This window comes from Rhineura floridana, chromosome 10, assembly GCF_030035675.1.
Source record: "Rhineura floridana isolate rRhiFlo1 chromosome 10, rRhiFlo1.hap2, whole genome shotgun sequence".
Taxonomy (NCBI): Eukaryota; Metazoa; Chordata; class Lepidosauria; order Squamata; family Rhineuridae; genus Rhineura; species Rhineura floridana.
The window spans coordinates 81,290,974-81,307,391 of record NC_084489.1 but is presented as its reverse complement, the minus strand read 5'-3'; the positions used below and the strand labels follow the sequence as shown (position 1 = coordinate 81,307,391).

The 16,418-nt window shown below is 42.2% G+C and overlaps 1 protein-coding gene across 1 annotated transcript in view; it reads left to right on the top strand.

Moving 5' to 3' along the window:
• LOC133365414 (sodium channel protein type 5 subunit alpha-like) overlaps positions 1–16,418 on the top strand; it is a 60,733-nt gene that overhangs the window by 17,563 nt on the left and 26,752 nt on the right. The window contains exons 8-12 of the mRNA XM_061587250.1: positions 5,191–5,310; positions 8,750–9,133; positions 12,071–12,481; positions 12,777–12,881; positions 15,158–15,266. Of these exons, the coding sequence (XP_061443234.1) occupies positions 5,191–5,310; positions 8,750–9,133; positions 12,071–12,481; positions 12,777–12,881; positions 15,158–15,266 (1,129 nt within the window). The remainder of the gene's footprint in view (positions 1–5,190; positions 5,311–8,749; positions 9,134–12,070; positions 12,482–12,776; positions 12,882–15,157; positions 15,267–16,418) is intronic.

Genomic DNA, 16,418 nt, shown 5'->3' with positions numbered 1-16,418 from the left:
TAGACGCCAAAAATAGAGCCAGCCCCCATCTAATATTTAAAGGGAGGTAATTCCAAAGAGTAGGTGCCACAACACTAGAGGTCTGTTTCCTATGACCTTCTGATGGGATGGTATCTGCAGGAGCTTCTCACCTGCAGAGTGCAGTGACCGACTGGGTATCTAAGAGGTAAGACAATCTTTCAGATATCCTGGTCCCAAGCTGTAGATAAGCTGAATATATATAACTACAAATGTTAAACCTGGGACTCTGGCATTTTCAGGGGGGAAATGGCCATAACACCTTCAGTACTGAAGAAGAGACAGGTTCAGAGCAAGAAATCTCTTCTCTTAAAGAGAAGGCAAAAGGCAATTTGGGCTCCAAAAAGCCCGGAGCAAGCAAACTTAGAGCTAAGCTTTGGGGTGGGGGTAGAATTAAGCAAAGAGGAAGAAGTGAAGCTGAGATGCAGTCTCTCTTTGATCCCTCTACACCAACAAATTTCTGCTTTGCCCACCTTCTCCTCACTAAAATTTAGTTCTGCATTGATAAATGACAAGTCAGGGCAGACACCTGTAAAAACCATTTCAGTGTTCCCAAGCATCATCAGGGACACTAATGAAAGTCACTCAGAGCTGCTAACCAGCCTTGCATCTTCTTCATGGAACATGGACTCAGCTCAGCTGAGCCTTTCTGTTCTCATGTTCTAGCAGTGGCACCCAGGGGCATGCTGGATGTGAGGAGTACCATACCTTACATCTCTGCACAGGCACATGATCTCCACTTGACCAAAGCATTGCCAGCCTGTCTGTTTCTCATGTCCCAGCAAGGCAGAGACATTTCTGCCCTCAGAGCAGATATTCAGGCCCGCTTAAACCACAAACCAGAGTTTCTTGAATTGAATTGAAACTTGACCAATGTTTGCTTCACTTCCTTTTCATAACTCTGTGGGGTGATCAGTTCACTCATTGTATCTTGATATGTACTGAGGCTCCAGACCATTTAGCAATGAGGTTATTGCATAATCCTCCCACTGTTGATAACTCTGTGACTTGATAACTCGGGATAGAACTATAACTTTGAAAGTTAATCGCTGTTGTCTTTCGTGCAGCCTTTCATGTAACAGAAAGAATCTATATATATCTTCCAAATGATACAGGGATATATGCCTTCCATCGCCATTTCCCCTATATGTTGCTTTGCAGGTTTCCACCTACGCTGTGTGAGATTGGTCCAAAGTTCACATGGATGCCTGCTTTCGTACGACTGCTATAGTTTATTGACCATCATACCAAAAATAGTTCAGACTCTGCCTTATATAAAGGATGTGTACACACCATACATTTAAAGCTCATGGCTTCCCCCAAATAATCCTGGGAACTGCAGTTTGCCCCTCACAGGGTTACAATTTCCAGCACTCTTAACAAACTACAGTTCCCAGGATTCATGTGCTTTAAATGTATGGTGTATATGCATCCAAAATCCTCACCAGCGGAAGATGCTGGCTTGGACAGAACACTCTGCTTTTATGAGCAAGAATGATATATAATTCTGCAGTGAGGTGGGTTTTGGAATCTTCCTTCATCTCTGGCTGCACCCTCCCCTCCCAACTCCATCACACACTGCAAATACACAGGAGTTACTACAAATACACAGGAGTTACTTTTTGGGTTGCAGGTGGGTGGGAGGGAAAAACTGTGACCCCTGCAATGTGCAAGCAGAAATGCAGGTAGGTCTTTGGATCCAAGTCTCTGTTTCCTAGCATTCCCATAACATTAGAAATACAATTTATGAACCAGCTAATTCTGGTGTTAGCTATGTTGAGAAGGACTTTATGCTACTAACCACATTTCATTTTAGATCTCTTTGAGGGTTTATTATTCTTTCTGCTCCTACGTTAGTTCATTGGGGATTGTGTAAATTAATGGAGAGATGGAAGTGTCGCTTCAAATATTCACTTTTTGATTTGTTTTCTGCACCCACAGAAAGAGCTGTTAATGTCCTATCGCCTATCAGTTGACACTCATAGCGACCCATTGCAAAGACAACGGTTAAGAAGTGCTGCTAATGTCATCAGCAAAACAATGGGTAAGTTTAAAAACAGTTTTAAAGAGGCCATGGGTAAGTTCGTCAGCACTTTTAAGTATTTTGTGGAAAAAATAAACATCCTAAACAGCATATTTTAAACAGAAAATTATGCAGGAAAAGGAGGAGGGTAATTGGCTCAGGAGTGAGGGCCACTCACTGGAATATCCCAGGTTCATGCTGTCTCTACAAATCTTCACTTATTTGAATAAATCATGAAATGTAAAAAACATTTTAAAATTGATGGAGTTGTAGGGTTTTTGTTTTTTGCTTTATTTCTGAGTCTGTAGCATTTATTGCCATCATGTTTTCATATGAATTTCAGCAGTCAGTATTGATATTACCACTTGGGTCATTATTGATGATATTGTTGTTACTACTTGGGTCGAGTACAAGCTTCTGGTTTTGGTGTACAAAGCCCTATGCAGCTTGGGACCAGAATACTTAAAAGATGGTCTTACCCCTTATATACCCAGTCGATCACTGCACTCTGCAGGTGAGGGTCTCCTGCAAATACCATCTTATCAGGAGGTCCGTTCCGCACAGCATAGGAAACGGACCTTTAGTGTTGTGGCACCTACCCTTTGGAATTTCCTCCCCTTAAATATTAGACAGGCACCATCTCTATTACCTTTTTGGTGCCTATTGAAGACCTTCCTCTTTCAACAAGCCTTTTACGTTGAGACCTTATCCCAGTGTGTGTTTGTGTTGGAATTGTTTTTTTAGATGTTTATAAAGCTTTTTTTAAAAAGATGTTTTTTAAAGTTCTGTTTTAATATGTTTTTAAAAATGTTTTGTTTCAATATATTTTAAAGTCTGTTTTTAAGATGTTTTAGGGTGTTTTTAATTTTTTCTTTGCCGCCCTGGGCTCCTTCTGGGAGGAAGGGTGGGATATAAATTTAATAATAATTTAATAAATAGTAATTATAGTGTAGAGTGTTAAATTATAGCCATAATACATTGAGCACCAAGTTAAGGAAGTCCCTTTTGTTTTAATGGGCTTAAGTGTGTTTAAGTGTGTGTTTGGTTGTAGTCTTTCATTCCCTTTCATAAGGTACGACTGCATGCTTACCACCAGATCTTCATTAGCATACCAAACCAATGTTGTTTGCTCCACATATCCCACTTTCATCCTATATGAGACATTTAAGCTGTAATCTAATACACACTTACCTAGGAGTAAGTCCCATTGAACCCAATGGAGCTTACTTCTGAGTAGACATGTATTGGATTGCAACCTGAATTATAATACAGTGGGTTCTGAATCATTGCATTAGAAAAAGCTGTGCAGAAAAGTTATCAGCCATCACGCCTCTTCCTCAGCTTGTGTGGGATGATGAGGGATTTCCTCCCAGAGGGAGGAAGGGTTGGATATAAATAAAATAATAAATAAAAATAAATAAATTTGAGTGGGGTATGTGCAGATGCTTTTCAAGTTAACTGTGTGTGTGTATGAGAAGAATTACCTGTGTTTTAGCTGAAATTGTTCTCTTGTTTCATAACTTACGTGTAATTGTGTTCCTGTTGTCATTTAGAATGGAAAGAATCAAAACTGGAATTCCCTCCCTGCTTCAAACGTGCTGTCCAAAAGTATCTCATTTGGCAATGTTGCCCACCCTGGGTGCAAATAAAGAAAACTGTGAAGAAAGTAATGATAAATCCTTTTACTGAACTGTTTATCACGCTGTGTATTATAGTGAATACTCTGTTAATGGCATTCAAAAACATTCCCTTTTCACCAGAAGTGGTTTCTCAAGGAAACAATGTAAGTGAAGTCAAATCTGAATTAAGCTACATGACAAGAAATACTTTTTTTATTCTTTTGCTGTTGGAGAACTTTGTTGCTGTTTTGTGGAATGCCTCTGAACTAAATTTTGTACCTAGAAATTACACTGTTTGTACAATTTTGTAATCAACATTTTGTGTGTAGGAATAATTTCTTCTCCTGCCATTCTAAATGAAATCAAGCAGTTATATAGTGAAGTGGGGAAAATGCTGCACACCTGGAATAGCTAATGTTAATGCACAAATTTCTCAGTGTTTGAAGTCCAGTTCAAGCATTAGTGCCAGCAACAATTCAACGGGTAGAGGAGCACATGGGCACATCTTCTACTGTCCTTCTGAAAGAATGTATGACAATTGGGAATGAGTGGATCTGTCCATTTTGCTTTCCTTCAGTCTCTCATGTTTCCAAACTTAAGTTTGGTTTTCTGCCTTTCCAAATCACTGTGCAAATTATTTTTTTTAAAGTCCTCATGAAAATTCACTTTTTTGCTTTAGTGCAAAATTTATCCTAATATAAGAATTTTTGTATGGAATTTTGCCTAATATAACCCTTTTGCAAAGCAATTTCCTCGGGTAGAATACAGTTTTGCATTCCTTTTTGCAGAATACTGTTTTTGCTAATATATTCACATTTTGCCCCAGTATATGCATTTTTGTACACATTATTTGGCTGGAGGACTTCATTGCACATTTCAGGGAAGTGTGAATTTCAAAGGATGGCTGTGTCTTGGTTATGTTTCAGAAAGTTCACATTGGATAGGTTCGCCTCTAAATGTGAACTGAATCCAATTTCTCCCCCAGCCCTACTTGCAAGTCCTTCAAGTAGAGCCCATACATGATGGAACACCTAAATGTGTGTTGCTATGCAGCAGCAGTGAAAAAGACCTACTTCTGTGCCACCATTGCATCCTCAAATAGCTGTCCAGTAGAGCTATTCCAAGTGGTGAGATAGCGGAAGGGTTTTTTGAGCCATCAAAAGCCTTTTGCAACAACTTTGCAAGGCACTTCTTATGTTTTTGGCTATATGTCCATTCACACATGCTTAAATGAGGCATTATCCTACATGGCTAGGAATAACACTCACAATTTGGCATGACAAGCAACTGTTAATCTACTGTTGTGGGAAGGAAAGCAGGTATGGCTAACCTGTGGCCCCCAGATGTTGTTGGACCCAAACTCCCATCATCCCTGATCATTGGCCATGCTGGCTAGGGTTAATGAAAGTTGGAGTCTAACAACATCTAGATGGCCACAGTTTAGCCACCCCTTTCCTAAAGGTATAGCTTGAAAGAATACTGTATTTCATTATGCCTTCATTATGTTCTGAAATAATTTCACTCTTGCAGGTTTTTACTGCCATATTTACAGTTGAAATGATCTTCAAAATCATTGCACTTGATCCCTACTACTATTTTCAAGAAGCTTGGAATATTTTTGACTTCTTTTTGGTTATCATGGGCATAATACACTTGATGCTTGATTTCCGGCTACCGACTTTCAGAATGGTAATGATGAATCTTTTTCGTTTACGTCAGTGTAAATCTTCCACATTGATCTATGAAATCTAGAGCTTTCTTCCTTGAATTTTTTTTAAAAGAAAGTGCATATATGTGGCAAATAAATGAGTGGTGGCAATCAAATTGTTAACATGCTTAATGTCATGGCCCCGTCGGAGGACTCATCACATGAGGATGACTCAGGAGTAACAGCAGCAGACCCAGAAGGAGAAACGGAGGAAACTCCTGAGAACCCAGCTCCTTCTCCCCCTCAGCTGCAGAGCACCCCAGACACAGCTGAAGCCCTTCAGCCAGACGCAGACAGTGAACAGTTACTCCCCCCTCACCTGCAGAACGTAGACAACAGAAGGTCAGGCAGAAGAGGGGCAGGCCTGTCCACTTAAGGCCAAAACGCTGATGGCTCACACCTGCTGACAAACATGCTCCTTAAAAGACAAACCTTGGCTTCAGCTTGTGGCTGACTACAATGTCAGGAGTGGCTTTGTGTGTTTCCAGAGTCCCTGAACCTTATCTTGGACTGACCCCTTGGCAATTGAACCCGGACCTCTACTGACCTCGCTTCTGGACTTCTGGCTTGGCACATAAGCTTGGAAAGGGCCTTGCCCTTATCACGCTTCATCCTTGTTAGCCTGGCAGATTTACAACCAAGCTGCCAGCTAAGGACTTTCCCACCCTGCTAAATACCCAGGAATTTCCAGCCCTGCCTGCACTGCTGTCTCAGTGCAGAGCTGACACTTAACATATAGGACTGTTATGAAGTCTCTGAGAGGCTTTAAAAATGCCTTCTTACCTGTTTTAGAGGAACGAAATAGTAAATAGCATTGGTCATATCCATATAATACATTTAAAGCACATGGCTTTCCCCAAAGAATCCTGAGAACTGTAGATTACACCTCACACAGCTACAATCTCTAGCACCTTTAACAAATTACAGTTCCCAGGATTGTTTGGGGGAAGCAATGTGCTTTAAGGGTATGTTGTGGATATGGCCAATGAAAAGCCAAATATTCAAAGTTAGCATAACTCTCAGCCAATTATATTCTTCTGTATAAAATTGCTCATGTTTAGCAGCTTTTGCCACAAACTGAGCCACCGCCTTCTTTTTGGCAATGTGTTTGACCATAATTTGTAATGTTTTAAACCACATTTTCTGGTTTGGTTATAATAAATGTGTGACTATTAGGATTAATAATTAGGACTAATGAAATGACTGTGCTGCCTTAGGGCTAGACAACATCAAGTGAAATAAAATGTGGCAAGGAGTGCAATCATAGACAACCCTTTTCAGGGTGTTCTTTGGAGTACAGGATTGTCATAGGAGAATCCTAGTTCATTAGATAGGTGTTCTGTGAAGAAGAGGGTTTACTTAAAAGCATCCTAATCTAGAGAGAGAAATCTACATGTTGAAACATGCTACCATCATATTGATCTCCTCTCCTTCTCAGGAACAGGAACTGCAAGCATAAATCAGTTATGCATTCCAATGCAAGTGCCATCTATCTTCACTAGATTGGTTTTGAATGACTGTACATCAAAAAGTGTATTTACATCTTCATTTTGATGCAAATAGTTAGGCTGAATTAAAAAATGGGAAGAACAAGAGCCCTATTCCAAAAGATTAGAGAAATGAAAGGGAAATGTAAACCAAGAGTAGGGATGTTGAATAATCAACCAGGGAACACACTGACTGACCGAGATGAAATAAAAGGAAGATGGAAGCAATACACTGAAGAACTCTATAAAAGAGAAGCCAGGATGATATATTCATTCATGGAGGAACCGTATGAGGAAGAACCAGAAATTTTAGAATGAGAGGTGAAAGCTGCTCTTAAAATACTTGGAAAAAACAAAATCACCAGGAACAGATGGCATACCAATAGAGTTGCTACAAGCTACTGAGACTGAATCTGTCCAAATTTTGACAAAAAAGTGTCAACAAATATGGAAAACTAAACAGTGGCCCACAGACTGGAAGCGTTCAATATATATCCCAATTCCAAAGAAAGGGGATCCTGGGAATGCAGTAATTATCGAACTATTGCCTTTATATCCCATGCAAGTAAAGTAATGCTCACGATTTTACAATAAAGGCTCTTACCATATATGGAGCGAGAAATGCCAGACGTCCAAGCTGGATTTAGAAAGAGAAGAGGCACCAGAGATCATATCGCAAACATACATTGGATAATGGAACGGACCAAGGAATTTCAGAAGAAAATCTCCCTGTACTTTATAGATTACAGCAAAGCTTTTCACTGTGTAGATCATGAAAAACTATGGAATTCTTTAAAAGAAATGGGGGTACCACAGCTTCTGATTGTCCTGATGAGCAACCTAACTCTGTACAAGAGGCTACTGTAAGGACACAATATGGAAAAACCGACTGGTTCCCAGTCGGAAAGGGTGTGAGACAGGGGTGTAATTTATCACCCTATTTATTTAATCTGTACGCAGAACATATCATACGAAAGACGGATTGGACCAAAATGAAGGAGGTGTGAAAATTGGAGGGAGAAATATCAATAATTTTAGATATGCAGACGATACCATACTACTAGCAGAAACCAGTAATGATTTGAAACAAATGCTGATGAAAGTTAAAGAGGAAAGCGCAAAAGCAGGACTACAGCTGAACATCAAAAAGACTAAAGTAATGACAGCAGAAGATTTATGCAACTTTAAAGTTGACAATGAGGACATTGCACTTGTCAAGGATTATCAATACCTCGGCACAGTCATTAACCAAAATGGAGACAATAGTCAAGAAATCAGAAGAAGGCTAGGACTGGGGAGGGCAGCTATGAGAGAACTAGAAAAGGTCCTCAAATGCAAAGATATATCACTGAACACCAAAGTCAGGATCATTCAGACCATGGTATTCCCGATCACTGTGTATGGATGTGAAAGTTGGACAGTGAAAAAAGTGGATAAGAGAAAAATCAACTCCTTTGAAATGTGGTGTTGGAGGAGAGCTTTGCGGGTACCATGGACTGTGAAAAAGACGAATAATTGGGTGTTAGAACAAATTAAACCAGAACTGTCATTAGAAGCTAAAATGATGAAACAGCTTATACTTTGGACACTTAATGAGAAGACAGGATTCACTAGAAAAGACAATAATGCTGGGAAAACAGAAGGGAGTAGAAAAAGAGGAAGGCCAAACGAGATGGATTGATTCCATAAAGGAAACCACAGACCTGAACGTACAAGATCTGAACAGGGTGGTCCATGACAGATGCTCTTGGAGGTCACTGATTCATAGGGTCGCTATAAGTCTATCTGTAGACCAATCTCTCTTATTTTTAAAGAACTCAATAATGGAAAAGCAAATCGTAACTTTCTCTTTTCTGTTGCTATTTTCTCCCTATCCCCTTTCCTCACCCTACAGCTGAGAATCTTCAAGTTGTCAAAGTTTTGGCCGGCATTAAATAAGCTCATGAAAATAATGTGGAAATCAGTGGGCCCACTAGGTAACCTCACCCTTGTTTTGATTTTCACCGTATTCATTTTTGCTGTGGTTGGCAAGCAGGGCTTTGGGCAATGCTACACAAATGCTCAAGTGAACTGTACCATTTGTGTCAGTGACAATATTAATGCCACCAATCAATGTAAATTACGATGGCATATGGAAGACTTCTTACATTCATTCCTTATTATATTCCGGATTCTGTGTGGCGAATGGATCCAAACCATGTGGGGCTGTATGGAAGTTGCTGTGGATGGATGGTGCATTGTTCTGTTCATGCTGGTCCTGGTGTTAGGAAACCTAGTGGTAAGTTTCCAAACATTTTCTTGATTCCATGGGACATATTTAAATTTATCTCTTTAGTCGGGTTGTTTTTAAGAACATTTTACACAAATTTAGCTACATTTTGGAAGCTTTCTTCTCAAAGGGTCAGATAAGTTCTTTGTCTGGAGATGGGGTTGTTCAGCTTTAGAATCGGATAGGAATGCATAACACGAAATTCTGGTGGAAGGAGGAACTTCTTCCTCTTGCCTCCATCAGAGGTCATTAGCCCTCTACATATTTCCATCTGTGAGGAAAAGATTTGCTTCTCCCCTTCAGGGGATCCTTCTCCACTGAGGAGGTCTCAGGCCTACCTAAAGGACTTCCTTGGAATTTCTACACTGCGTTTTTTACATCCCTATACATTGTCTCCAGATGAAAGGGATTTTTAAAATCTGCATAGAGATTATAACTTTTCAGAGGTTTTGAGGCAATGTGTTAGAGAGCAATAATTTCCTGTGGTACTTTTCTCTCTCTCTCCCTGCCTCCATTGCCTCCAAAGTCATATTAGTTTGGCTGGTTTCGAGCAGTACCTCAGAAAATCTGTAGTAAGTTCTTAATGAGGAGTGCCTATGAGATCACTGGACATGAGTAATACTTTCCCCTTCCACTATATCTGGAGTTTTAGTTAAATATTTAGTATGTAAGTGAATGTATGCATATCCACTTATCAAAATGCGTGGATATCTAGTATTGTTATGCAACCTCTTTAAATCGTACTGATCATACTTGTGATAAGTCACACTCCCTGTTCCTGCATACTTGGGGCATTTTTAAGACCTCAGTTAGGATCAGGAGAATATCTATGAATGAGAAGTTGTTTTTCCTGGCAGACTCACCCACATAGCCCACATTGGGTTATCAGCCTCTACTAGCCCAGGCAGGAAATCTCTCTTGTTAATTTGAATGCTGCTCCTCCTTTCCCTCCCAGCATCTCCTCAGTTTCGATTTCCTGCCAGCCCATGCAGACATCTTTACTCATTCTCCGGCTTTTGTTTCTGGTTTGCTATTAGGCTTTATTGGTTTTTTCGCTTCAAGAATTTTCTCTATTGTCTCCAGGGCCAGCTCTAAAGGGCAGCAAAGTTGGGCCCTGACCAAGGGCCCTGTGGCCCAGAGAGGTCCCTGAAGGGCCCGTCTTTAGGGTGGGGGAGTAGTGCTCCCCTTGCATGATTTGCAGCAGAATCACTGCCGTGGATCGCACAGCCTGCCCATTCCCTTGCTCCACCTACCTTTCCTGTGTTTTGTGGCTGCGTGCGCAGCATTGCCCTTAACCAAGAAGGCAGCCGAGGTTTCCCTAAGAGGCTGAAGCATCCACCGCCATCTTGGTTGATGGCAGCCCTGAGTGTGCGTAGTATGCATGCGTGCCATTAACCAAAATGGCAGTGGAGGCTTCAGCCCCTTAGGGAAATCTCAGCTGCCATCTTGGTTAAGGGCAGTGCTGCACGCACAGCCACAAAACACAGGACAGAAAGATAGGCAGAGTGAGGGAATGGGCAGGCTGTGCGATCCACGGCAGCTGGTGCCGGTGTGTGAAAATTTCTGGTTTTTTTCTGAAAAAAACAGGAAAAACCCATTTTTTCCATGGCTTCAAAATTTCTGGAAATTTTACATCTCTACTCAGGACTGACCCTTCTTATATCACTAAAGTCATAGGTCTGAGGAACTGATCCTCTCTTTTGCCCTAGCCCATCAATCCATCTAAAAAGTTATGGCATAAATTGGATGTGAGGCAGGCACTTAAAATGTACACTAAACACACCAAAACATTTAGGTTGACCACTAGTCTGTTTGTTTCCTTCCATGCCTCCACCTTGGGGGAAAAGGCCCAATTGGCAACCATTGCCAAATGGATCAGAGCCTGTATTGCAGTAGCTTATGAATCCTAACAGGGCTTCTGGTCACATTACAGCTCATTCCACCAGGACAGCAGCAACGTCTGCAGCTTTAGCCACAAACGCCAGCATTGCAGAAATCTGCAGAGCAGCCACCTGGGCAGTGCCATCTACATTCACTAGATCAGCCTTTCCCAACTAGTGGGCCACCAGATGTTGTTGGACCAGAATTCCCATCTTTCCTGACCATTGGCAATGCTGGTTGAGGCTGATGGGAGTTGTGGTCCAACAACATCTGGTGGCACACTAGTTGGGAAAGGCTGCACTAGACACTATAAAGTGGCCACTTATGCTTCTCAAGTGGCCTTTGGATGGTGTGTTCTCCAATCTGTACCATCTTCATAGTAAGCAGAGCTGCAAGTTCCCACCCAAAACTGACTTAGGCTCTGGTAAGTCCCAGTGTGGGCTATGTGGCTAAGTCTGCCAGGAAAATGCACTGTTGGTCACTTACCATGAAGGGTCTTTTTCTGGCGGAGAAAGCACACATAGCCACGCCTCACCTTGCCCTCATCCGCTCACTCTGTCAACATACAGGTTCTTCCTGGTAGGTTACATGTCACACTGTTCTGTTTTGGGGGGCATGGCCTGGTTCTGTGTTATGTTTTTCTAAGGTTTTACTCCACAGGTCCACACAGTCGTAGGGCTGGGCCAGAAGGGAAAGTGAGGAGACACTAAGACGGAAAGGCGGACCATTCACATTAACAAAAGAGATTTCCTGCCTGGGCTAGAGGAGGCTGATAACCAGTATGGGCTATGTGGGCTTCGTCTGCCAGAAAAAGACTCTTCATGGCATTGTGAAATAGTTGTATCTCCCAGTTTAACATAGTAGTAGCTATACGATGTGGAACATAGAAAAAAATGCTTTCTCAACACACCATGGAAAGATTGTTGACAAGGAAATCCTATATATGTCTACTCAGAAGTAAGCCCTGTTGAGTTCAGTGAATATCGAGTAGCAGCCTAAATGTGTTACTTCCCAAATGCCCTTTCCACTCTCATTGATTATTGTATCTGGTTACTTTTCATTCAGGTCCTCAACCTGTTTATCGCTTTACTTCTCAGTTCCTTCAGTAGCAGTAATCCAGAAACTGAGGCAGATGAAAAGGGAGCTAAACCTCAGGTGAACTTGGCTCACATTCACAGGGGGTTGCAATTTGTCAAAGGTTTGCTGTGGAATCGGTGTTGCAATGTACTCATGCAAAAGCTGAAGACAGGAAGTCCAAAGAACAAGGAGGTGACTATTAACATCCAAAAGGACGGTGCCACGGAGCCTGTAAAAGCAGTTCAGCAGAACTATGCAAGTGGTAAAAATTGGGAGACATCGCCAATGGATAATTTGATGGCAGACTCTAATAAATTCGTCTGTATCCCCCTTGCTGAAGCAGAGTCCCCAAGTGAAGAGGAAGAGTTTGCAGTCACAGAAACTGATTGCAACAAACAGGTATGAAACAGGCCCTGCAACTGGAACTTTTTAAAAAAAATATCTGGTAGAATGTTGGCATAGGTAATTCTTGCCAAGAGGCAAACATGGCAAACAAATAATTCCAAGTATGTACCAATACATTATGCCTCCATGTCATATACAATACATTTTTAAGTTTGTACATTTGTTGACTGATGAACTGAATTCTATTTCTGTTTGTATAAGAAGGCTTTGAAAATTGGTACTGCAGCTTCTTGTGTATGCTGTCTGGAAAGTTTTGGAACAAACATTTTACCTTCGTACCTTTCCCTAGGAGAACCAGTTGCGAAAGAGGAGAGAGAAATTCAAAAGGTCCAGACAGAGACTATCTTCTCAGATTTCTGAAAGTACAAGTGTTTGGCCTTTGGATGTTCCCAGGGTAAGGCAAACAAAAATAGTCATAGTGGTTTTAGTGCTTGCTGAGAGTGGCATTCTGCACTCTGAGGAAACGGGGGGGTTCTATTTTTATATTGCAGATTTTTTTTTAATTTCTCCCATTGAGGTGTTGGGGTATGCCCTTCCTCTGAGGAGAGCTGTCTTCATTTTTGTGTTGGGAGGAAAAGGGGGCTCACCCCTTGATCACCAGATGACTTCCTGCCTTTGTGTGGGTTGACAGGCTATAGCAGGGCTGTGTTCAGCAGCTTTCGATACCATGTTTTTTCTCTTGAGTGGCTGTCCGAGTTGGGGGTGGCTGGTATTGCCTTGCAGTGGTTCTAGTCCTACGTGGATGGTTGTCTTGCAAGGGTGATACTTAAAACCATTGAGTGTGATCATCCAGAGTTTGGGAGTTTGTTGTCAGTAATTGTCATGGCCCCATCAGAGGACTCCTCAGATGAGGACGACTCGGGAGTAACAGCAGCAGACCCAGGAGCAGCAGGAGACATGGAGGAGCCTCCTGAGAATCCAGTTCCTTCTGCCCCTCAGCTGCAGAGCACCCCAGGGACAGCAGAGGCCCTGCAGCCAGACACAGACAGTGAACAGGATACTCCCCCCTCACCTGCAGAACGTAGACAGCAGAAGGTCAGGCAGAAGAGAGGCAGGCCTGTCTCCTTAAGGCCCAAATGCTGAGGGCTCACACCTGCTGTCCATCCTGCTCTTTATAAGGCACACCTTGGCTGCAGCTTGTTGCTGACTGCAACATCAGGCATGGCTTTGTGCAGACCTAGTTTCCCTGCAGCATCTCTTTGACTGACCTCCTTGGCAATTGATCCCGGACCTCCACTGACCTCGCTTCTGGACTTCTGACTTGGCAAGTACGCTTCGGATAGGCCTGGCAGATTTACAACCCGACTGCTGGCTAAGGACTTTCCTTCCCTGCCAAAGACCCAGGAATTTCCAGCCCCCCCTGACACTGCTGAGGCAGTGTAGAGCTGACAGTAATATGCTGACCACACACAGCTCTGCTTCTCCTTTACATCTGCAGGTGTGGCAGTGGATGTGCTAGATCAATGTTTGGCCTCAGTAATGGACTGGATGAGAGCCAACAAACTGAAACTAATCTAGATAAGACTGAGGCACTGAGGTGGTTCCCTAGACTGGATGGATGGGATGTGGCCTGCTCTGGATGGGGTTACACTCCCTCTGAAGGAGCAGGTATGTAGCTTGGGGATACTGTCGCTTGAGGCTCAAGCGGCTTTGGTGGCGTGGAATACCTTCCATCAGTTTTGACTGATGGCACTATCTGGACCACGGACAGCCTAACCTCTGTTGTCTACACACTGGTAACCGATAGGTTAGACTACTGCAATGCATTATAAGTGGGGCTGCCTTTGAAGATGGTTTGGAAACTGCAGCTGGTGAAGAATTTGGCAGCCAGATTGTTGACCAGGGTAAGGTGGTCTGAACATATATCACCAATCTAGCATGGCTGTACTAGCTACCAGTTAGTCTCCGGGCTCAATTCAATGTGCTGGCTTTGAACCCAATACCTCAAGGACTTCCTCTCCCTATATGAACCAACTTGGATGCTGCAATCGTCATTGGAGGGCCTTCTTCGTGTGCCTCCTCCATGAGACGTTCAGAGGGTGGCAACACAAAAAGGACCTTTTAAGTGGTAGACCCCTGGCTATGGAATGTTCTCCACAAGGAGGCATGCCTGGCACCATCCTTATCCACTTTTAGGCACCAGGCAAAGTGCTTTCTCTTTTCCCAGGCCTTTGGCCCTTGATGTGGGGGTCATGGCTATTGATCACCTCTTCTAGTGGGCCAGGACCTGTATACTTGCCCTTTATTTGTATTGATTGTGTCTGCTTTAACTAGTTTTTAATTGTTAGAGGTGTTTTTTGCTTTGATTGATTCTGTTGTTTTTAACTAGCTAATGTAGTTTGCTTTCGGCCGGTCCTTGTTGAGAAAAGCGAACAGCAAATATAACAAGAAATAATAATAATAATAAATTTGGAACTCCAAATGTGACTGCTGGGCCGCTTCCTGCTCATTTAGTCTTAAGCAGCCTAGAGCTGCAGTGAAGGGGCCCTGTAGCATCAACTGTCTTAGTAGGCATTACACTGGACCTCTTGTCGGCTGTGGGCACCTGTCCTATAGTGGATGTCTCTAATCACAAAGCATGTGCTATTCTGCTGAGATGCAACCCTTCGCCATCACTGATCAGTTACATTGAGAGGGTACTGTTTTTTCTTACTTTGTTCTCATGCCCAGAGGTTGGATGTTGACACCAGCTGTTCTGAGGCCAGCACAGCAGATGGGAAGTCTCCTGCCTGCTATTTGCCTGCAATCAAGAAAGAGCCTAAGGACTGTTTTCCACAAGGTGAAAGACCCAAATTTCTTCACACAGAATATGATTTCAAAAATTATTATTTTAATCAGTAGCGGTCAGTTGGGGCAAGGTGATCAAGAAGGCTGTAGTGGCTGTCCAACTGTAGGTACATTATCTATTTAGTTCATTTATGAAACACTTCCCATGAGGCATCCCAAAGCGATTTACAATATAATAACATATATAAAAAAACAGTGACATTTATAAAAACAGTTAAAACTATTGCATATATAAAAACCATTTTAAAATGTACAGTATATAAATATAAAAATGCTTTAAAACAATAACAGGAGCACATACATAAAATCAATTCAAATCCAAGACAGAAACCAATTAGGATAAAGATTTTAGAAGGCTTATTGAAAGAAGAACTATGTTTCCTGTCTGATATGTAATGGAAAGGAATTTCAAAGAGTAAGAATGGAGCTACTGACAGGATGGTATCTGCAGGATGCTGTCTCCTGCAGAACACAGTGGTCAGTTTTAGGTATCTGGAAGAAGCATACTATCTAGACCCATTTCAGCCTGACTTATCATAGAATCATAGAATAGTAGAGTTAGAAGGGGCCTGGGTACAGCTCTAGTCACCCCGACTGATGACCTTTATCAAGAGAGATTTAGGAAAAGCGCTATCCTGTTTATTCTCTTTGACTTCTTGGCAGTATTTGATACCATTGACCATGGTATCCTCCAGGAATTGCCCTGGGGGTTGAGTGTTCTGTATTACAGTGGTTCTGCTCCTTTCTACAGGGCTGTTGCTAGAGAATACGATTGTGAAACTTTGGTTCAGCCCCATGGCATCTATATTGTGGGGATCCTGCAAGGTTCTATCATGTTCCCAATACTGTTCCCCAATGTTACCAATATTCAGATGACATTCATCGGAGAGGATCTAAGGAAGCGTCTTTCTGATCCACTCCCTGGCTATTTATTCTGGTCTGTGATTGGGCACCAGCCATTAGCAACTCACTGGCTGGTACCTTTTCTGCAAGTAGATCTTCTCATGAGCAAACATTCCAGTGTACTAGTTCACATAAGAAGCTCATTCTGCATTCTGTGCATGTGCTGCTTGTACTCATTACATAAAAGACCACCAGCAGAATGTTCCAGGGGTAGGAAGGAAAGAGGAAATAATTTGCAAAG